Source organism: Anser brachyrhynchus (assembly GCF_964034855.1).
Source record: "Anser brachyrhynchus genome assembly, chromosome: 1".
Lineage (NCBI taxonomy): Eukaryota > Metazoa > Chordata > Aves > Anseriformes > Anatidae > Anser > Anser brachyrhynchus.
This window is the reverse complement of record NC_137694.1, coordinates 82,846,280-82,869,870: the sequence shown is the minus strand read 5'-3', so window position 1 is coordinate 82,869,870 and position 23,591 is coordinate 82,846,280. Positions and strand designations below refer to the sequence as shown.

The window sequence follows — 23,591 nt, the reverse complement described above, 5'->3', positions numbered from 1 at the left end:
ATAACGCAAATGAGAACCACAAGAATTATTCAGTGAAATAACAGGCCAGAGCAAAGGAATTTGTCTTACTAACCCTTTCCACATTGTAGCAAAATTCTTCTGTGGAAGGAAAGAGTTGCCTGATAAAGGAACTGGTGGATATCTGGTTATTGAATACATATGCAAGTTCAAACTAGCTTTATGTTTAACACCTTGTGCCCCACACTTGACAAGGATCTGCAGGAATGTGGTGGGAAGATGCTATAGGGACAGATAATGCTACAATAACGTTGAAAAAATTACAATTCATTTTCTTAAGACCAAAACACAGAAGGCATGAACATAATACTTCCACAAGTGGAACAGTGGAAATATCCTTAGTATAAGTTTAGTGTAATTACAAGAACAACAACAAAAACAAACAAACAAAAACACTGAGAAGATGGATCTCAATTATTAGAGTAATTTTTCAAAGATTAACTTCCCCACCATGACACCCACTGTTTCTTTATCAGTCTTGGCAATGCCCTGGTGTCTAAAATGGCTGCTCCTCTTCATTCTTTATACGTCCCGCATTGCCTCCTATTTCATGACAAATTTCAACATAAGAAGTCTCTGATTCTTGTAACCTAGCAATGCAGTAATTCACCATCTCCAATTGGGCTCACCCTCAGTAATTTTAGGATTGGACACTAGAAAAAAATATTATTCTAAGTTGTCATTCAGTAATAATAAGATTTACTGTGTAACAGGAATGAAACTAAGATGTCTCTAGAAAGATACCCATTTCAGTATGAAATAGCCACTTTTACGCTCCAAAAATCATTACTTTTTTTCTGCCTCATAAGTGTACAGTTAGTTAACCATCACATAAAAGTCAAAGCTCCTCCAATTCTGAAAAGAGCTTTTATTTCTTGAAATACTACAAGAAAAGATAAATACAGGTGAATTACGTCTTTGTAACTTATTAAGCTTTCTACTGACCCCAGTGAACTCTCCAGTAGTTAGTACTAATGGGAGCTTTTATCACCACAAAAGATGATGCCCTTCTAATTTCTGTGACACAGGTCCTATCAATCCTGAACACAATGTTCCCAGTACCCAGAGCCATGATCACACAGGTAGCTGAGCATGTTATTGCTCGGGCAAATGCGTTATGAATGCTCAGATGATGAGCTATGCTAAGGCCAGATGTCAGAGGTGATGAAACTGATAATCCATCAGTAATTTTCTACCCCCACAACAGCTCTGACCCATTGAACTAAATGAATGTATTTAATCACCAACTAGTCAACTGATCAGAAAGTGCCACAGGGTAAAGGAAGTGTCTCAGCAAAGAGAAGACAGATAAAACCTGAAGCACTGTCACAGCCAGGAAAGTAAAAGTATATCTTACTATCTCAGCATCTTACCTGCAGGTATGGATTCAAGCTGAAACCACATTAGGACACTATATATATATATTATGTATATATATTGCATTATATATTAGATATATATAATAAATATATAATAAATAATAGAATATTATATATATTATATATATGTAATATATATAGTGAGGAGTATATATACCTCCCTCAAGAGGTCTTGTGTATTTTATATATATATATACACACGAGGAGTTTTGTGCTTTGTGATATATATATCACAAATATATGTATGTATGTATTTGTGATATATATATATATATATATATCACAAAGCACAAAACTCCTCTTGTAAGGTATTCCTTAATCAGACTGTTGTTTTCTTATAAACCACTTAGATAAAAAAAAAAAAAAGACAAAAAGCCTCCAGTTACTTCTGCTGAATCTAAGCCCACATAGCACATGATACAAGCAAAGGGTGCTGCTTTCTTCGCAGGTTTTTCAGCACTGTTGTGGATGACATATTCTATCTCTGTTCTGACTGCTGCCAGCTTCATGACTAAGAAGAATGGCAGGCCAAATCTTCACGGAAGTCTTAAACAAACTTTTCCTGGCATGCAAAAAACCGATCACCTAGAAAGCAGTACTTTCCCCAGGTGTTCTCATGGCAAAGCAACATGCCTCCCCAGCACCACATTATTAATGTCTCATTTTCCTGATGTTCTGTGTTGGCAGCCATGACAGAAAGCTTTGAACTTGTTTATTCACACTTGCTTGATCCTGTTTCCAACCAGCACATCACAGCCTGTGGGGCTAGGAAGATGGATGAGGAGAACCAGGGCCACGAGAGGGTCAGGGTCATGGTGTCACTGGATCTCATTAACTACATCACTCACTGCAGCAGTCACTTCAGAGGTCACCTCAACTGAGGAGTTTGTAATGGGTGGTGGAAGAACGGCAGAAGTGTGCACGTTTCCTGCAGTTGATGCATATGGAAACAAGTACAGATGCTTACTTACACTGTCCCTTGACTTTCTTGGGCTTTTTGTCTCCTTAGTTAAAAAAACAACAACAAAAAAGCATTTAACAAATACCTGATCTATGTTTTCATAGCAGAAGCATGAATGCTTCAGAAAGGACCACTAAAAATCATTAAAAAGTATCAATTTATCATTTCTTCTGTAAGTATTTTTGCATATTTACTGGACTACTGGAAAGGGTGCAAAAAGAGTATACAACATCATAGATTGTCTCTGGTATACAGGGAGAGCGGACAAAAATGCATACATCTTATACCCAGTTGTATTACACAGACTGTGCTCCTAACAAAGAAGCTTTAAAGTACAGACAGGGACAGATGACACTCGAACCCCTGCACTGTCCAGCAGACAAACAGCAATATGCATCAATGAGAGTTTATGTTTATATATTTTGCACACATACAAATAATTACATTTATATAAAAATTTAAAATTACATTATATTTTAACTCTATCATATATATTTAATACAACTGTATGCTGTACAAGTCCCAAACAATATTGCCAATAATTCATTACAATTTGCTAAAACTGTGGGAATATGAACCCTCAAATAAATACGTATGTTGCACACTAGGACAATAGGACTGTTAGGACTATAATGACATGCAGATACAAAACTGTTCCTCTCTCAGAGCCGTTAAATTCCATTCTTTACATCTCTATTCCTTGTAATGAACCATTCTGCAAAAGCCAAATTATTTCAAAGAGAGGTGAAAACAAGTATTATTAAACTGTTTCTAAGCACATCTGCAGCACTGGAATAAAATGACAGAAACTAAATCCTCATTTGTTCAATATGCAGGTGTATAACGAGGAAAGTGACATATAAGCCTAGGTCTGCATATATGCACAGTGTATTTATGATTACTAGTCAAAATATTTTGATGAATGGCAAAATTAGGAAGTGAATTAAAAGCAGAATAGTCAGACATGCTTCTATTCTAGCAAGTGAAAGCCAACCCTTACAATCTGACCAAGATATTTGCTAAGAAAATCCAGTAAAAAACCACACACACAAACAGGCGCATGCGAGGCCTCTGCCCCACACTCCAAACTTCTAATTTCCCCCTCCAAAAAACACAAAAAAAAGGGCTCCAGTGGAGATATCATTCACACTAGTTACAGTGGTAGGGAAAAAAGTAGCTCTACAATTTTCTGATTAAGCTGTACCTACTTTCCCCACCCTACTGATTTGTTTAAGATGCCAATTTCTTGGAGACAAAGGAAGCCTTTTAGTTTGGATTTCTGAGATTTCTTTTCCTATGGCCCACTTCTCAAAAAGTGTTTTTTTTCCTGTCTTTTTTTATATATATAGTAAGTGTTTCTCAAGGGAAGAAAAAAAATCCACATCTTTCAATAAGTTTGACAGAATCAAAGTTCATATAACACGCAAAAACCATTAAAAAGTCAAAAAATTAAAGAAATTAATACATTCATAATCAGATGTTGCTCAGATGGGAATACAATCTGAACAAAAGCATGAAAAAAATCACCTTTTTTTTGTAGAAGGCAGAGGGAAATAAACTAAATCCTTCATATTCTTAAGATATCATACTAACAGTCAGAAGATTCGCCTTCCGCTTGTAGTTCTGCAATCAACGTGATACATGATCTTGACCAGATGGCTCTGAATCGCAAAAAAGGCTGATGTTCGGAATTGTCACCACTTTTAGGCACGCATCTCTAGGAGTGAAATTTACAAATTTGAATCAGGTACTTACGTTCCTCCTACAGTGAAAGGGTAGGATAAAAATTGTATAGATGCTGACTGAATGAGTAGGGGCTCCAACTTTACCACATAGAGTGTTTCACATCATGTTTCCCAAATGAGTATTGTACTGGGTCGGGCTGGGATGTTAACTTTCCCTGCAGCAGCCCATACAGTGCTGTGTTCTGCACTTGTAGCTAAAACAGCAGTGGTATCACAGCAGTGTTGTGTCTGCTGCTGAGCAGTGTTGGCACAGCATCAGGACTCTCTCTAACCACCCTAGGGGTGGGCAAAGATGTGAGAAAAGAAACATCACCAGGGCAGCTGACCTAAACCAACCAAAGGGATATTCCATACCATATGATGTCACACTCAGCAATAAAAGGTGGAAAAAGGAGGAAGAGGGGAGGGGTGGGCTCTCGTTGTGAAAACATCTGTCCTCCTCCCGAACACCGGCTACGTGCGTTGAGGCCCTGCTTCAAGGACGTGGTCAAGCATCGCTCATTTGTGGGAAGTAGAGAGTAATTTCTTTCCTCTGCACTTCCATATAGCCTTTACTTGTTTTGTTTTGTTTTCCCTTTCCCCCTCCCTTTTCCCCTTTCCTTTTTTTCCCCTTTAGTTAAATTGTTAATTGTTTAGTTAAATTGTTTAGTTAAATTGTTTAGTTAATAATAATCTTTCCTTAATTATTTTTTTTCTCTTCCCTTTAATTAAATCATCCTTATCTCAACCCGTGAGTTGTTCTTTCCTTTACTTCCTCCCCTCCTCATCTAAGGAGGGGGAGTGAGAGAGCAGTTGTGGTGTTCAGCTGCCTAGCACGGTAAAACCACCACAGTATCTAGACTGGAGGCTACTTATCTCCTTCTCCAACAATCCAAACAGCGAACATGGACAGAACTGGACTACTTCAAGGAAGATATGATTTCTAGTTCCTGATCCTAAACTTGAAATATAGAAGAAATACATAAAAATGAGGTAACTGAGGTAGAAACAACATAAATGAAACAGAAAAGCAAATACTTAAAAAAAAAAATCGTTTATTTTTTTCATCTTTTCCTCTTAAGTAACCAAGATACTTTGCTAGGAAAGAAACCCATCCTGACATGTCTTTCAACTTTCCAGGCTGCTTTAGTAATTTCTAGTGTATACCCAAATTGCTTCCTCTCATATTGGCTTTGTTACCAACTTAATTAAAAAAAGAAAATCACACCACACAAAAATATTCTATACTTCAAGAGAAAAGTGAATGTAGACAAAGAAAGGGAACTTATAATTGTGTTAACACTTCTTTCACATGGACAATCTTGAAGTAAAGATAACAAATATCTCAATTACTAAGATGATTCAGTGTTTCATCCCTAACAGATGCTCTCAGCTATTACAGGTTTCCTACTACCTGTGCCTTTTTCTGATGCTAACCAAGAAAAGAAATGAGTGCTAAAATACTGTAAGGGCCTTTTCTTGCATGCACATATTTTCTTCTCCTACAAGAACTAGCTACGTATAGAAATTAAACTACAAACAAACAAACAAAAAAAAAAAAACCCTCCCACCAGTTTTGTGAATGAGGCAAGAAAAGACAGCCTGCCTGAAAAGATGTTAGGATTAAGAGCAATTTCTAAAGTACTATTGAGCTGGGTGGGAAGAGAACAACCCTTTGCAGCATTTCCAGCTGGGGAAATCTGTACATAAACTTACTGGCCAGTGTTTCTCATGGTCTCTAAAGATGTTAAGCAAAGCTTTTGGGCTGATGAAGAGGAATTATCACAGTAATTGTATGAAGTAGATAGAGCATCTGCCTGTCCATTAAACGTTTGTGGACTCAGGAGAGATGCTAGCTTGTTACAGTTACTAAAAACAGCAAAAAGCTACCAAATCAAACAAGCAGTCTATTTGTTTCTTCTTATTTACAACTGCCTCTCTTCCAGTTAGGAGGTAATGTCCAATTTTCTTAATCTAACATTTGCATTCCCTCAGAATCCATGAGGTGAATGAACCACTTAAAGTGTTAAAACTCACGTTTTCCCTAAACAGATTCTTTGACACTAAGACAGACATTGGGCTGGATGGACCAATTGGTGTGACCCAGAAGACCATTATGCCACTGCATTCAATTTAAAAAAAAAAAACCAAAAAAAAAAACTTCAGTTGTTAAAAAAAAGTTAGGATTCTCAAAACTTGTGCATGGCCACATTGCAACCAAAGTGTCTGTTCATAGAGACAGCTGATAGTCTGCCTATTCTAAAGGCTATATGTGCCTGTAAAACCCATGAAGAATTGGCATTTAATATGGAAATTAATTAAATGCTGTCTTAAGAATGTCACTAATTTCTTTCTTTCATATTTTTTTTTCTGGACAAAAAATAGACATTCTTACATCCTAACCACACCTAAAATTGCACTTAATATCTGTCTTTGCTAAAAATATAAGATCATCCTATTATCTGTCAGCTTTAGGCTTTTATAATACTGTCAGTCATTAAGAGCACAATGTATAGCACCAAATAATTAATTCCCAAAGTTGCAGTTAGAGGGTTGCAATGAATTCTTTTGTTCTTTTTCCATGACTAGGTTCTTCTAAAATATACTTGTGCGTGCACGTGTGTATAGCAGAGAGGGAACTTTCTGTATATATTAGGGCTTAAAGTAATTCAAAAGATTAACCAACATAAATTATTTTGCAAGATCACTATCCACCTTATCCGCTTGAGCTGGAGACACTTTCCTCTAAGATTCTCATGTACAGATTGGTGTTTTGAAATGCAACAGAAGCAGAGTGAGAGTCGGTGAAACAATTTCCTTCCCACAAGCAATGCTCCCATGTCTCAAGCTTTCTGAGAGGCTAGGTTGGTATTTTGTTCATAGGCTGGCAGAAACGCATCTATTTCTCATTTATTTCATTTAACAATTTTGTATAATGGATGGGCAAGAGACAGGTTCGAGTCCAATTAGTAGAACTGAAGTCCTCTCCTGCACAGTGCAGGTGGATTATGAGATTGCCAATTTTGAATGCCAAAGCCACCTTCTACTTTGACGTACAAGGTTAGGCAACAAGCCCAGCAGGACACAACAGGAGGATCATATTAAACAGGAAGAACTGGATGATACTGAAGACTAGTACAGGAGATGCTAGATAAACTGGAATACTGGAAAGAGCAATGTCATGTGCTTTAGAACTGATCACAGGGAAATTTGCTGTAAAGTAGAAGGTCATCTGTTACAAATTATAGAGGAAGAGAAAGATCTGCATCAGATTACTACAGAATGACTAATGAGCTACCAAATGCTTAAAAAAAGTCAAACATGATCATAGGACATATAGATAAGGGAACAGAGAAGGTAGTTATTAAAAGCTGTTTCATAATGCATGGCATGCCAGTCTTTAAATATTATATGCAGTCTAAACCACCCACGTCTCAGAAAATAAATGAACACTAGAACAGGTGAAGAAAGGACTGCTAGGACCAAGAAAACATTTTCCAAAAGAAGACAAGCTTTTCTTGTTAAGCTTCGCAACAGGATGGATGAGTAGCTACACCACTGTGGACTATAAATACAAAGAAGAAAAAATAACTGAATTAAAGAAAAATCTTATCACAAGAACAAGCATAAATAAAGCATGTTTATTTTTACATCGGAAACTTCAGAACTATTTTTCTCACCATTGGAAGACTTAAGTTCTAAGACAGGCTTCCAACAGAAATAGGGATTGAGTGAGCTCAGGGGATGAAGGAAAAACCAATCAAATTGGTTTTCAAAAGGTAGCTTGAAATGGTTCTGCATGGCATTATAACATACAGCTGCGCAGAATACAGGTTTCTCAGTGACCCGGGGCTCCTAGTTCTTCACATCTCTGCATCCCTTTGTACAACAGCAGACATATCTGAGACAGCAGAAAATAAATGTGCACCTCCCTCCCCTAACATGATGAGGCAGTTTCCAAAGCATCAGTAAAAATTCACATCACTGCCACCTGAAAAATTCAAGCAAGGGGAGTGGAACAAAAATCCACCACTTCATTTCCCACATAAGTTCAAAGTATGAGAAACTTATTCAAGGTACAACATCTGTGAGAGCTGCTGAAGTGGAAGTATCACCAAAGTCTTGATTAAATTTTAGTCCTCCAAGGATGGAAGAAGGGGGAAGATAACCAGGATCTCAGCCTTCTTTCTTATTTTTTTTTTCCTGTCTTTGTTCAGAGATGATTTTCTCAAACCAATACAGTGATTATCAGAAGAAAAAGCTATACACATACATCCATATATTTGTGTATATACATATATATAAGATATCCACCCATCTCACCCTAATAATTGCTGTTAATTAGCATAGTAATTAACTTCATTTGTATTGAGATCATGCAACATTTGCAAATGAATGGTCTGGAGTACTGCTTCAAATGAGTATTTTTTAAGCCTATTCTACATCGGAGAATAGTACAACATGTCTGAAGCACAAGCCAACAATAGCTAATATTCCAATTAATATTCAAACAGTGCTTATAGGTTCCTAAGCAAAGGGAACAGAGGTGTAAAAAATGCAGTGTTATCTTGTTCTCCTTCATTTCCCAAATGAACTAAAAATCAGAGAAATGTCAACCAAAAAATGAGTATGAGACATGCACACTAACAGAAGATCAGCCAATAGCCGATCTCTTTCAAGGTTTCTGTAAAGTCATCAACAGTTCCTTTGCTTTCAACATTTTATCAGGTAGAACATTCAAAGATATATAAACAGCAGGATTTGATAAAAAAATAATCAAAGGCAAAGGGAAGGAAGTAAGCCGATAAAAATCAAATGAGGAAATGTGCAAGAAATTATTAGAAGCAGATTCAGATCAAGAGCGCTGCAAATAGCTTCTAAAATGTAATGTTGAAAGTTCTTTTTTAGCTGGGAAAAAGTATAGACCCTGGACAGAAAATTTCAAGGAATAAAGCAGAGATCCTACAGAAAGCTTCTTTAACCATTTCTGGATGAGAGAAATTGGAAAGCTCTGGATGTAAGCTTTTACTACAGTAAAGCTGAGGACAGCACTAGAGCGTGTATGTCTACATAGAGCAATGGGGTACATTGCAAAGACATTCTGACCAGTTCTGAAGGAATTCATTCACACACTGGAAGCAATTTCCTGTTGTTAATGAAACTTTTCACTGGGCTTCTTCTCAGCACACATGACCGGCTAAGGTAAAGCGCTCACAATGAACACTCCTCAGGTACCAAAGCCTGCTTATTTTGTGCAAGCCTGAACATCTCTCTTTCAAGCTCATTGTGTTGTGAACACCCACCAAAATAATCTATTATAGGATGACTACAGTACAAAAAAGAGACAGAGGTAGAAAATGGAGAAATCAGAAGCATTCTACAGCAACTGAAATCACGTTAAATATCTTTGGATCAACCATCCGTGTGATAGCTCTTAGATTTCATAAGCCATTAGCATTTTTGGCCTTGAATTAAACATTTAGATATGCATGTCAAATGGTAAGAAGTGAAGATTTAGTGATGCAGTCATGTGCTTAAATCCTACTGGGCAAGGACAAAGTACTGTTTTCATCACATCAAGGGTATTAAGGCTGAAGCATAATCTTAAACAGTTTGTGAGAACTGTGTTAAAATCAGCAGATACAATTTAGCTTATCTCAATGAAGAGCACCTCTATCAAAATTCTAATTTGCTCTGGCAATGGGGGCAAAAATCACACCCTTACAAGCATTTATACTTCTAATCCCAGATGAATCCAGAAACAGCAGAAATGCACACTCAGCTAAAAGCCAAACCAATATATGAAATAATCAGAACTTTTTGATCAAAAGGGGACTTTGGGATGAGACATTAGTCAGGTCTTGATTTATCTGATACACCTTCTTTCATTGGTATTTATTAACCTCTCATTTCAAATAATGAGTGTCAGAATTAAATTATGCCCTACACAAAAATGTGTTATTTAATGGTTTCTAACAATGGTATTCCCAATAGTTTCAACCTAATCAACAAAAATTTCTTACTGTAAGGTTCAGAAGTACACAGGTTAAAAATGTCCACCCCATCCTACAAATCCTGCCTTGTTCCTGGTTATCTAACCAGATACAATTTTATGTATTTTCTTCTTCGGGGGGAATGTTGTTTTCATTAAGTGTGCTGCAATAATAGTCATGGTTTGTCACATTTCTTCTCAGAAAAATGAAAAGCAAGAAAAAGCACGACGATTTTCAGTGTCCTACTATGGTTCATCCACCGCACTCTGTAAGAAGCAGTCTCCAGCATTTCAATTTCTACACTAATTACTTCTGTCTTAATGTGAGCAAAAGACTGCACGTTCAGATAGGAAGCTTTTCACATACTGTTGAGAAGGATGAGGATGAAAGGGATGCAAGTAAATCAACTTATACACATCACATATCACACGAAAGTAACCCTGACCAAAGCAAACCAGACTTTGAAATTACGAGTAACAGAATTCATAAAAGTTTTTATATTTAGATTATATGTTTAACAGAAGCTAGATGAAAAATCATCCACCCATTTTACAGCCGTGCATTTTGCTGTTTTTAATGCTATTTTACAGGTGATCTTTATCCTATCTATCTCAAATGAATTCTGTTATTATGAACATATTGTAGCCTTTCGCAGATGCTCCAGCAAATGGTCATTAGCATTATGGTACAGAGATGATCGCATAGCATGCATTTTATACCTCGCAGCCTTTATTCACTTAGTCTTGCAACATATCTGTTTTATTTGTAAAATTACTGCCTCCCATGTTTAAGATGTGGCTTACGCTTGCTTTGGAATACACCTGTGACTCTTCACACTAAATTCAGTGTACTACTATAACTGATGTTGTTACAGATAAAACATAATTCAGTTTTGGATTTAACATAAACAGGATCATTATGTTTGGAGAGTGTTCCAAAGCCTGCTATTCAAGCAATCTGTGACATAAATAATGCAAGACCTCTTCTTTCTCCAAATGACTTCAGTTCAAGAACAGACTCAGAGAGATGGAAGCCCAAATTTGAACTGCCGTCGCAAAATTCAGTCTATTTCTGGTTCTCCAATTGAATTATGAATCTGAGTATTCTACTGTTTTCTATTAGCACCAGCCCACACACTCCTACTCTTTGCCAAGCCATGCAGAAAAGAATCTTATTTGTGAATATTCCTGAGCTTTATTCTTATATTAAAATGGAAGTAAATCCTGGCTAGTCTGAAAAGTCTTGTTTTCTTTTAAAAGAAAGTAAGGTAGAAAATTGGTCTTTTTTCCGTCCCTTGACCCACGACCTTTGAACCACAACCTCCTTGCCACTAAAGCGTTCAACACCTCATTTAATCTCTCCTCGCTGCACTGGCACAGCACTGAAAAAGGAAAAGGGGGAAAAAATAATCTGGGGACTTCATCAATTTTTCATGAATTTTCATTTAGGCCAAAGCCCGCTCTTACAGCGGTCGATAGATCAAGCTGCTGTCACATATTTAACACCTGGGGCTACAGCTGCTCTCTCTGGGGGCTGCTGCTGACTCAGGCTGGATCAGAGGCTGCCTGAGTCAGTGCAAGGACCCCTCGTGCTCTTTCTGTTGCTTACATGTGGCACCCCAGTGCTTGCAACTGAAATCCTATCCAGGGTAGCTATTGCAAATGCATCTCCTGATATTCCCAATGGAAAACTCAACCACATAGTTTAAATTGTGTCAATTCTTACACCGCAAAAAATTGTTTTTATTTTAAAACTAAAAGTCTAAAAGAATGGTTTTCAAAAATTAAAGCAGTTTTATAAAATGTATAATTTTATAAGATTAATTCAAATCTACCTCCTTTTCTAAAACCCTCTCAAGACAGTTTCATCATTAAGATATTTCTAATAATGCCAATCCCTGTTCAGTGTCACTTAAGAAACTGCAACATTTTAATACACTAAAATCAGAAGAAATGTTTTATTCTTTTGAATACAATTTTTAAAATAGTTTTAGGACTAGAAACTTTATTTTTAAAAGATTTAACCATAAAATATACAAATACATCAGAATTTGCCACAGACACAATAGAAGAATGGTTTTGTTGCTAGCATTATTTTTTTTCTTATTGTAGGAGCTTCCTCAAAGGGAAAAAGAAAAGTGATCCACACAAAGCACATCACAGATTAATGCATTACAAGAATGAAATAGAATATATCATATCGATCCTAAACTGTGCCTTCAAAAACAAATACCTATTCCTTCCTAGGTATCCCTCTGGAATGGATACTTCTAAAATTAAAGACAAGGTTCTTAAAGCATGTCGTATGTGTTAAGGATGTTGTTTAAGTAACTTCTCAAGCCAAAGTTCCTCACTGTTCCACTGACTTTGAGACTTTGTTTTCTGAGAATCATATTCTGTGACTCCATGGTTCTGTTTTTCTGAGTATATCAGCACAACCAAATATTTGCTCTTGATTGTATGCACATGCTCTGAATAGGCATGGATCTAAAAGCAGATTTAATTGCTTTGGGTGGGCTGGCATCTAAACTCATCTTGCTTGGGAAGTTTGTTAATTGCCCCTAGATCAGAAAGAGCTTAGGGACTTCAGGAACTTGCAAAAAACACTCCAAAAACAAGGGGCAAAGTGACTGTATTCAAGATGGGCCACATTCTGCGCTCTGAATCACTACATGTACCAACTGAATTTCACTTAAGTTTTTTTCTTCTGTCTTTATGCAAAAAGAAAAAAAAAAAGGGAGGATACATCAGAAGATTTTCAAACTCAGTGCCAGGTGCCCATGGAGGGGAAAAAAGGAAAGAGAAAGGAATGAACCACAATTAACATCTCTGTATCATCTGAATACACAAGCATGACCACACTTAACAACAGATACAAAAATATATATATATATATTTCTTCATAAATCATTCAAAAGTTCCAAGTGTGCATTGTTGGGGACTGACAATTTAATAAGCAAAGTAAAACAATCACTGATTCTTTCAGGAAAACAGCAGACTCGAGCATTTTAGACCCACAAAAATCAGCAGTTTGTCTCTAATGGCACAATTTGAGGCCACCTACAGTCAGCTAATAATCCAAAACCCTGTTGTCAGCAAAGGATAACCCCGCTTTTTCTGGTGATGAAAACAGCATAGCTCGGTGTGGAAAGAGCAGTTTTCAACACCATTAAAGACAGCACAAGGAAGCCCTGATAGCGTGGGGCTGTCTTGGTTCCCTCGGGCAGGGCAGTGGTACCCAGGCAGCTCAAACTCCTTCAGCAGCAGCGGGGCACAGGTGGAGGAGAATGCCTCGCTGACAGCAGGCTGTCAGCAACGACTCATTTCCCTAGGGTGCAACTGGACTGTTGCAGGGCCTGCTCACCTTCTTCAGCCCAGAAATGCTGGTATTAGAAAAACAGTTAAGAGTCTTTAAATAGCTGATCCCTGAAAGTCACTTGAAAACTTGATTTATAGCCAAAAGTCAAAAAAAAAAGTCTCAAACCCAAAGAAAACTGGGCAGTTTTGCTATCATCCCCCACAGGATTCTTCCGATACACAACTAGCATTGCCATGTGCTTTCACAACCAGTGAGGATAAAACAGCAGAATCTCTAAAATTAAATGAGTAATGAACACCTTGATTACATTTTTTTCTTTGAAAATACCTCCCTTTAAGCACAGCCATGGTATGGCTCAAGGAAAGACAAAGTACTTGTTAATTTAAGTGGAAATGGAACTCCAGTTTTACACTGCTAAACTGTTTAATTGGAAAATTTCAGTCAGTTAAATTTCAAAGCTATGAAAACAGTAAAATAATCTGCTGTCACGTGCATGTTGCTATTGCAGAAACTTTGGCTGTGGTTTCAGATCTCAGGTTGCATGTTCTATGACCCTTCCCTAAAATGCTTCTGACAATGAAATCTGATTTTGTTATTTTGAAGTCTTCTACTGTCTCACATGCAGTTCATGCATGACCTGCCACGAGCCACAGTGGTTAAAAAAGTAACTCCAAACACTGGGGATATTGTAACAAGAGTCACACAGAGGCCACTGAAGTAGGGATCAGTAAAAACAGACAGAATAAAGAGCACCTCTGAATTTTAAAATAACCAATCACTTTAATTTGATGACTCAAAGCATACCATGGAGAACGTTCTGAACTTCAACATGAGAAGTCTGAATCTCCACAGGATTGTCATAAAGTTATCAAAATGTTTGTCTTTTTCACATAGGATTTCTCTACAGACACCTTAAACCACACATACAAACAAAGAAATTATTCAGTTCAAGTTTATATATAGTCATACTCACCCAGCTTTCAACCTTCCATAAATCGGTCATCTTCCCAAGTCCTAAATACCTACCAAAGCTGAGTAACGCTGTGAAGCTTTTATCAGCAGATGTGCATTTATTAGTGACTTGAATGAACAGCAAACCTGTTTTCATTTGAAACAATTCTTACTCTTGGTTACGACAGGTCAAAGACAGGGAACAAGTCTGTTCTATGGGGCCGGTGCCAACATCTGAATAATTCAAGAATAGCATTTTCTGCAATTTATGAAAATATTGAAACCTCAAGATCACATAGCAGTAGCTACTAGAGTCTGCAGACTGCATCAGGAATATATTTTTTTCTTTTCTGCCTTTTCATTATTTAAGCTACTACACCTTCTTGTGAGTACTTAAATCCATTCTTTACCAACTAAGTGATGCAAGTTTGTGCTGAAGCCCTACTTCAGTCACACACATTTTGCTGAAACTACTGTCAAATAAAGAACTGTGGGGGAAAATTGAATTCCAGCAAGAGAGCAACATTTTTAATTCTACTAAAACACACATTTATGTGAAGAAACAGAGCTACCCTTAGTTGATACTCTGAATAAAAAAATAGTATTTTTTTTCCCCAGCATGACAAAGCAGCAAAAATCCACATACAAAACGCTGTATTTCATGTATGATGAGCTTGTCTGCTATATGAATATAATGACTGCCTCTGGTAACTCTACTGCAAACATATCATGCATACTGGGTGGTCTCTGTAAAAGCCATGATGACTTCTCTTTTAAGACAAAGAGAATCAATAGAGAGTTAAGACTACTCTGGATGATATGAGAAATGGCCAACAATTTCACTTGCCATTCACATAACGAATGAGGCCTGTATCAAGTTTGTGATAGAGGAGCACAGGTTTCCAGCAGTACAGAACATGAGTCGCCAAGACGCTGTCTGTTTCTGTTGAGGTAACAGATGACTAAATAAAGAGAAACAGACAGTGCACCTTATATTAAATGATAGGTATTTTTCCACATTAGTTTCACTATAACCAACTTTAGTCATAATTTAGAAATTAGATAATTCTTTAGATGAAGATTAGCCTTTGTCCATGCTTGTGCCAATCATGATTATACACTGGTTAGAACCCTACTTCAGTATAAATCACATTCTGTATTGTCACTGCTACTGAATAAATGCACATAGAAATGCCTTGACTAAGAGCTATAGCTAACGACAAAATGCCACACTTACCTGCATTCATCTCCCAAACTGCTGAACATATGAGAGTGCTGGATAACAGTGTGAAAGCAACTTTAAAGACTTATACAGTGCTAATCATACAAAACTTTACTCACATGCCACTTCCAGAGATGCATTGCGACTCACAGCTTCTCCAAGATAGTTCCTTGCTACGCAAACATAACTTCCTTCATCAGGTTTACTCCTGCGTCCATGCACAATACGTAAGAAAAATAAAGATCCGCTAGGCAGCAGCATACGGTGGGAGCGAGGATCATCTTTATCAGTTTCCACTCGCTCTCCATCTTTGTACCACTCAATAGTAGGAGTTGGCCGTCCTTCAGCTTTACAGTTCAGGGTCGTTGGTTCTCCTTTAGAGACTATCACATCTGAAGGATGCTCAACAATCCGAGGTGGAAAGTCTTCCTGGCGGAGACGAGATCCTAGAAAAAGAAAAGGGTGGGAGAAGAGTAATTTATTTGTACTTTTGGCTTCACAGAAAGTTCTTGCAAGTTTTTCTTTCAATGCCACCAAAATTTTCACAGAAAAGAAAAAGACAACGTGTACACAGATGACATCATCTGATATTGTTTTTATCTGATATCAGAGACTGTATCACAGACTTTCACAGCTAAAAACCTGACTTTGTACTAGAAACACACGCCTCTGACCAAGGCATTAACAAATCCATACCACATGTAGACTGGACGTGTATGTAAGAGAATCTCTTACATATACCACCATGACGTCTTTTCCTTGTAATGTAAATCGTTCTGTTTAAATTAGCTTATAGATCCCTGTGCCCTTTCAAACTCCACTCATAGCCACTGCTCTCCCATCCTTTCATCAGCCACACTTGGCATATGGACATCTCCAAAAGTCCTGTGTCTTACCACTTTTTTTTTTTCCTCCAGTTTTAACAGTGTGCTTTGTACTCCTTTCCCACAAGCAGCCCATGCATGGAAACCAAAGGAAAAAAACAATCCCAATTTAAAAACAAACAAACAAACAAAAAAAACACTGACCAATTAAATCCTGACAAGTATTCCTTCCTTCATTAATTTCTAGTGCAATAGTTGGCAATTTCAGCTGTTCAAAGTACCTGAAGTCATTCATAATCTCTATTTTTATTTGGAAATCTCTAATGTCAACTACACTTCAGAAATTTTCAGTGAATTGCGTGTACATACACACACACACAAACACAATACAGGCATACAACAGTAACTTAGTGGCCTCTACAGTAGTAGCTTTGTGCCTTGCTCTGTATTTTGGTGAGCAGACACTTTGACGCACCATTCTTCTGTAGTTCCCTTACATTCAGTTGCCTTCCTACAGCCCAGGGCAGCAAAGAAGCAGACCTGGATCATTGTCCTCCATCCTTTACCAACACACCCTTACTCCCATCATTAATATCCTGGAATAGGGAAGAGAGGTGCTAAAGGAGGGGAAACCCCATAAACGTAGGGGATGAGAAAGCAATGAGCACTGGGTTCATCATCGTGGAGACAATCTAGTACCAACCTTCCATCACAGACTTTACCTGATAGTTCAGTTTCACAAAGTCAGAGCATCCCGAACCTTCACTGAACTCTTGTGAAAAAAAATCAACAGTATCACAACAGTATCCAAATTTTGCAATACCCTTTTCCCCAAAGAAAGTTTATCATTTTTTCAAAATGGTTATGCTCCTCATTACAGCCATTTGCAGACAAATTGCAGAGATTAATATATGCAAGAACAGCATCACCCAACAGAAACACAAGGTCCAGCACTCCTAACTTGAGATTCAACTATTCAGATATAGTTCACTACTGCATATTTAATTAGAATATATTAGCTTAGCAAACAGCTTCTCTGCAACAAAATGGTAACAGTGGTTCATGCCTACAAATTGCTTCTCATAAAAACTGCCCTCCTAATTGCTAGCACAAATCATCTTCTCTGGCATTGGTCATAAAAATCCATTGAGTGGTGCTGCCATTCCAGCACAATTGGGCTGCTCTTCTTAAATAAAAGGTCTATAACGGCTTCTGCGTTTCAATGAAACATTTGTCTCAATCTTCTGACGAGCAGTTTTGCTGAGTAATAGAAAAGAGATTTAATAACAGTATCTTAACTATATTCTAGGCATTATACATTTAAAAATATTGTCAACGCCTTACTGATTCCAAAAGTTATGAGGAAAGGAATAAGGACCCACTCTACATACTGAATCCATCTTTGGACTTATTTTTACTAACACTCTGGTCATTAAACTAAGGCTTGGCATAGCAATAAGGTGCTATGCCATTCCTGCACAAATGGACTCTCTCAGCAGCTACCAGATTCTACCACCAGTATAGTCAAGGTATCTGTAAATCCATACTGCTAGCATACACACACAACAATTTATATCCAAACACAAACAGATACACTTAGAGCACACTTGGAAGAGTAAAAAGTATTTCATTCTCCCCTTCTACTGCCAAAAATGCATTTACAATCCAACAGGAGAATTTTCAGTTAGGTATCTCTATGCTATGACTGCATACACAACATCGAAAAAGACTGAAATCACCATTACAGATTATAAATTTCACTGTACATGGGACAAAAAAGTAAACTGCAAACACTGAGACACATATAATGTTCTCTACACATATCTACCAGCTTACTTCATTTCTTACTCTGAAGACAAAACCACTCACCAGTTGCGTTAAGAAATTCCTAACATTACCAGTAAGAATTTGAGAGCGACCGAAGTCAGAGAAGACTGGCAGATCTCACTACATTTTTAGACAGTTAGCGAAAAGTAACCAAATTTGTAACAACAGTGAAAAGTACAAATCCAAAATACGAACCAGTTTTCTTATGCACAAATATTTGGTGGCAAGGCTCAGAAGTCCAAGCAGCACATTCTACAGACAATTACAGACCTTATCCAATCCCTTGAAAAGGGCTTTCTCCCACTACAGATGAACCTTCTGCCTTTTACAGCCCAATTCAAAGCCTCACCTCAGGTCATAAAACAACTAATGCTTTCTCTTCAGTACTGATGTGTATCACAAAACTAATGGTTACTAATGTCTGTGCTCAAGAAAGGGCTGAGCTGCGGGCAGCAGAGACGGTGCCAATGAGCAAGGAGAGAGGCTTGGACTATGTATGGAGGGGGGCTCATGCCACACATTCCTGGGATGTCTGGGTGCACCTACTGCTATCAACTGCCGCAAGTCATTTCCTTCAGTTTGCATTTAAGAGAGGGGAAGGAAAACACACAAGAAATCAAACATGGAGTACTGCAGACTTCCTCCTTCAAATATGAACAGAGCACCAACAGCTATTCCACAAAGGTACCCTGATTTTAAAAGGGCAAACCAAACCAAAAACCTGACCCCATCACCTCTTTTCTGGCTGCCTACATGCCTGAAAGTGACCGCGTCACGTGGTGTTTTCCTTACTAGGTTTCGATTCTTCCACTGTAGCTCCCCTGCACCAGATACTCCTACCAATATAACCTAATTTAGAAGAAACAGGGATATTATCAATCCCATGAGCTAACTGACCAGAAGATATTTTCTTTCCTTTCACTGAAGAGTGAGAAGGAACCACAGCCTATCCAAGACAGCAAGGTGCCTCACTGAAGCAGGCAGTCTGTGTTGCATCCTGGGCTATCCATGCAGCTTTCTTCTCAATTTTTCCCTCAAGGATTTCCAATACACTTACATCTCAGGCATGCATACGGCATGTGAATAACCCCTGAATTTAAGAGTCCCGAAGTAGCCATTACCATGATGGACTGTAACGATTTCAAATTAGTTGTTACATGCTGTTGGACAAAAACACAACTTTGGAAATGTCCTGCAATATCCACAACTAATTCAAAGCTACATCTATGAAAGGGAAAATATTAACACTTCTCTGAACACACACTCACAGAATATTCTAATGCTTGTTGTGTGCTGAAGTTTGCATAGTTATTGCAGATGGATGACTGCTTACTGCACATTTCCAGAAGAGTAGCTTCATAAAGGCCTTATCAACTAATTCACAGAGACAGTTTTAGGCTCACGCTTTTGCTTATTACTACACAGAATAATTAAAGCCACCTTTAAAAACAAAACAACAACAACAAGAAAAACACCACATAAGAAAAAAGCTAAAGTGCAAGCCTATTACAGTATCCTACCTTTGAAATTACTGTTTCATTGTTCATACTGCAGCAATAAACAAAAAGGTGCTAAAATCACTGCAACAAATGAAAAGACATAAGCCACCTCTGTTCAACTTGCCCCTCTATACACTTCTCTGGTGTATCTTGAAACCCTCATCTCGTATTTTACAAATTCTGTCAGGCAGAACCAGAATAAATAAATAAATAAAAATAAAAATCAGCGATTCTACTGCATTTCTAGCATCTGCCACAAAATCAGATACTCTAATATTAATGCTACTACAAAATCAAGGACAAGAACAAGTGAAATTATAAAATAATTAGGTGTAGTGACATTCCGTCTTGATGCTATCGTGAAACAAAAATCACAAAAAGCACAGAAAAAACCCATAGCATTCACACAACCTCAGTGTCACCTGCAACTCTGCTGGTCACACACCCCAGCAACGTGGGGGTGCTTGTGTTAATACCTTCACCACATATTGAAAACTATCCCAATCTATCTTCTTTGAGCTCAGATTCTCATATACAAAACTAACAATCTCAATGTCTTTGGATTTTAATATTAGTTCAATATGGTAGCCTTGAAGGAAGAAGGAAAAAAAAAAAGAACCATTCTGCCTTAATACTGTTGGGGTTCCTGATAAAGTTTTGCTGAGACCCTGCTATAGCCAAAACCACCACACTATACCAGACAGCTCAATCCTCTCTCCCTCATACAGCGTTTTTCTGTTTGATTTCTAAATGAGGATGAGGCAAGGAAGGAAGCAGCATCTGCAGAGCAGCTTCTCATACCTACTTAGAAACCTATTAGTAGAAATAATTCAGGCTTTCAGAAAATGTGGCTTTGGAGAGGTGTGAAGTGATATATACTGCCATAGTACATCAGATGCTCCTGCAGCTAGAAAATGTAACATGGCCAAGGCTCTCATGCCGTATTTCCTCAGTAACATAAGGGAATTTGACAGTTCTCAGCGAACAAATGAAAACTACTACAGTAGCAGGAGACAACTTATGGAACAGTATAAAGCCATGCGTTAATCTCACGTGAATTTTTCACCTTTACAGATTAAAACGTTTTCACTGTTTTTTTCCCCAGGTAAACAGCAAAGTAAGAGTTTACTGGTAATTGTTTACTCTTGTTCACCCTCACCCCATTCACCATTGTTCAACTTTCAGCTACAAGCCAGCACTGAATTAAAAGAAACAGTTATAAAGCTAACTCTGTTAAAAAAAAAAAAAGTCACCTTCAAAGCCATTTAGCCAATAGAAACATTTATTTCAGTGAAAAGCTCTATACAAAGTTTTCAGTCATTGACAGGAGTAAGTAAAGAGTAAAATTTTGAATCGTCTAAGTCTAGCTTTCATATTATTTCATTTTTGCCTTTACTGGTAGATTCCAATACTTATATTTAAATGCAGACCTTTTCCATATTTCCTAAAGGATATATCTAAAATTCATAACAGAGTAAAATATAAGTTATTGCACAGTTAACATAGGAAAACTAAAATATGGCTCATGAAATCTTGAATTAAATTGTTCACTAAGCAGTAATGCTGTTCTTTGTTACATTCACTTATTAATAAAGTTATCTTCATTTAAAAGTGAACATCAAGTTATCAGCTTGTATTCTCTACGATACTGCAAGACAATGTTTTGTCACTAACAAGCACAGTTTCCATTTTCAGATATCAAAACCTGTTGGCAACTTCTGACCTGTTAAATGTTGGCTAATGGGAAATGCTGTAGTTCTTGTAATAATAATTGCTGACTTTATAGATCTGTAATCAACTATCACTTTGCAGGTAATGAGCATGTTTGCATTCATATCTACCTTTATGTGAATCACTTCTTCATCAGTCATGGTTAATGTCTACAAAGGTCAGGACACTGAATATATGAAACCCAGCTGGAGCTGAGTGCGAAGAAGCTGCTGGAGGAAACACTGCCACAAAAAGGCAAAAGGAAGCTCTAGTTACTAGATGTACAGATGCAGCACTACCATTGAAACGTATTTACCACCTGATCTCCCTTCCTGTCTTATGACTTTGTATACTTACTTTGCACGCTTACTTCCTAATCAAACTAGTGAAAAGAAAGTAAAAAGTGAGCAAAGATGACAAAAGTAGAAAAATAATTCTGGAATGCACATTATACTATAGGCATCTGAAGACATTTTATCTCATTTCAGATGTGTTGGACAACATGGTGTTTATGACACCAAGCTGAGTGGTGCAGTCGATACAATAGAAGGAAGAGATGCCATCCAAAGGGACCTAGACAAGCTTGAGAAGTGGGCCCATGTGGACCGAATGAGGTTCAGCAAGTCCAGGTGCTGCACCTGGGTCAGGGCAACCCCAGACATGAGTACAGACTGGGAGAGGAACTCACTGAGAGCAGCCCTGCAGAGAAGGACTTGGGAGTTCTGGTGGACCAAAGGCTCAACAGGACCTAGCAGTGTGTGCTTGCAGCCCAGAAGGTCAATTGCATCCTGGGCTGCATCAACAGAGATGCGACCAGCAGGTCGAGGGAGGTGATTGTCCCCCTCTGCTCTGCCCTTGTGAGGCCCAACTTGGAGTGCTGTGTGCAGGTCTGGGGCCCCCAACACAAGAAAGATGTGGGGTTGTTAGAGCGAGTCCAGAGGAGGGCCACAAAGATTATCAGAGGGCTGGAGCACCTCTCCTATGAAGAAAGGCTGAGAGAGCTGGGGATGTTCAGCCTGAATAAGAGAAGGCTCTGGGGAGACCTCATTGCAGCCTTTCAGTACTTAAAGGGGTCTTATAAAAAAGATGGAGAAGGACTCTCTACTTGGGTAGATAATGATAGGACAAGGGGGAATGGTCTTAAACTAAAAGAGGGGAAACTTAAATTAGATTTTAAGAGAAAATTCTTCACTCAGAGGGTGTTGAGGCACTTGAACAGGTTGCCCAGAGAAATTGTGGATTCCCCATCCCTGGAGGTGTTCAAGGCCAGGCTGGATGGGGCTTTGAGTAGCCTGGTCTAGTGGGAGGTGTCCCTGCTCATGGCAGGGAGGTTGGAACTGGGTGGTCTTTAAGGCCCCTTCCTAGCCCAACCATTCTATGGTTCTGTGATCATCTTTAAGACTACTCTTTGGAAAGTATAAAAGACAACCGTCACTCATTCATTTCAACCATATCAACACTATTGCTGATGAATTCTATTCTCATAATTAGCAACAAGCCTTACGGATTTGCTGTAAGATACTCTGACTTCCTCACAAGTTTCCTCAGAGATCCAATGTACCATATAGTTACAGCTGCACCAATAGCATATAAGTAGAATACTTTTGATTTTCAATTTAGCCTGGTTGATTCTGTATCCAAATAACCCTAACTAAATTTGGACACATTAAAAAAATATCAAAGAATCAAAGAAATTGATTTGCTATAGAGACACAGCAGTAAGTAGAAAAGAAAACTGAGTCAATATTGTACCCTTTTCACCACACCTTCACAAAAGGTAATGGGATGAATAGGTATGATACACACATCTTCCCAGAAAAAGGCACTTTGCACCTTCTAGTGCTCCTATGCCACCATCACTCAAATGTCAAGGAAAACCCTTTTCATTTACAACATTTCATGCTCTTCCAGTTTTAATTTATTAGCTTCACATCAAGAGCAAAAGCTGATTTCACCTATTAACCCTCCTCTCTATATAAGCAGCTAATAAGCAAGTGGTCTGTCATACACAAAAAGCAACGACATAGACCAAGTTCACAGTGATTTCATTCATTTCTAAAGTAAGTCAGCAAAATGTTCACGGCTACTGAGCTACTCAGGAAAGGCACAGAATACGTATCAGAAAGGCTAGTGATTTTCTCGTAACTGATGAGCAATTACGTATA

At 37.9% G+C, this 23,591-nt stretch overlaps 1 protein-coding gene across 30 annotated transcripts in view; it reads right to left on the bottom strand.

Annotated features, from left to right (window-relative positions):
• Nucleotides 1-23,591, bottom strand: part of ROBO2 (roundabout guidance receptor 2) — a 931,286-nt gene that overhangs the window by 403,661 nt on the left and 504,034 nt on the right. For all 30 annotated transcript variants that reach the window (XM_080591484.1, XM_080591503.1, XM_080591502.1 and 27 more), the window contains exon 2: nt 15,686-16,012. In XM_080591484.1, the coding sequence (XP_080447610.1) occupies nt 15,686-16,012 (327 nt within the window). The remainder of the gene's footprint in view (nt 1-15,685; nt 16,013-23,591) is intronic.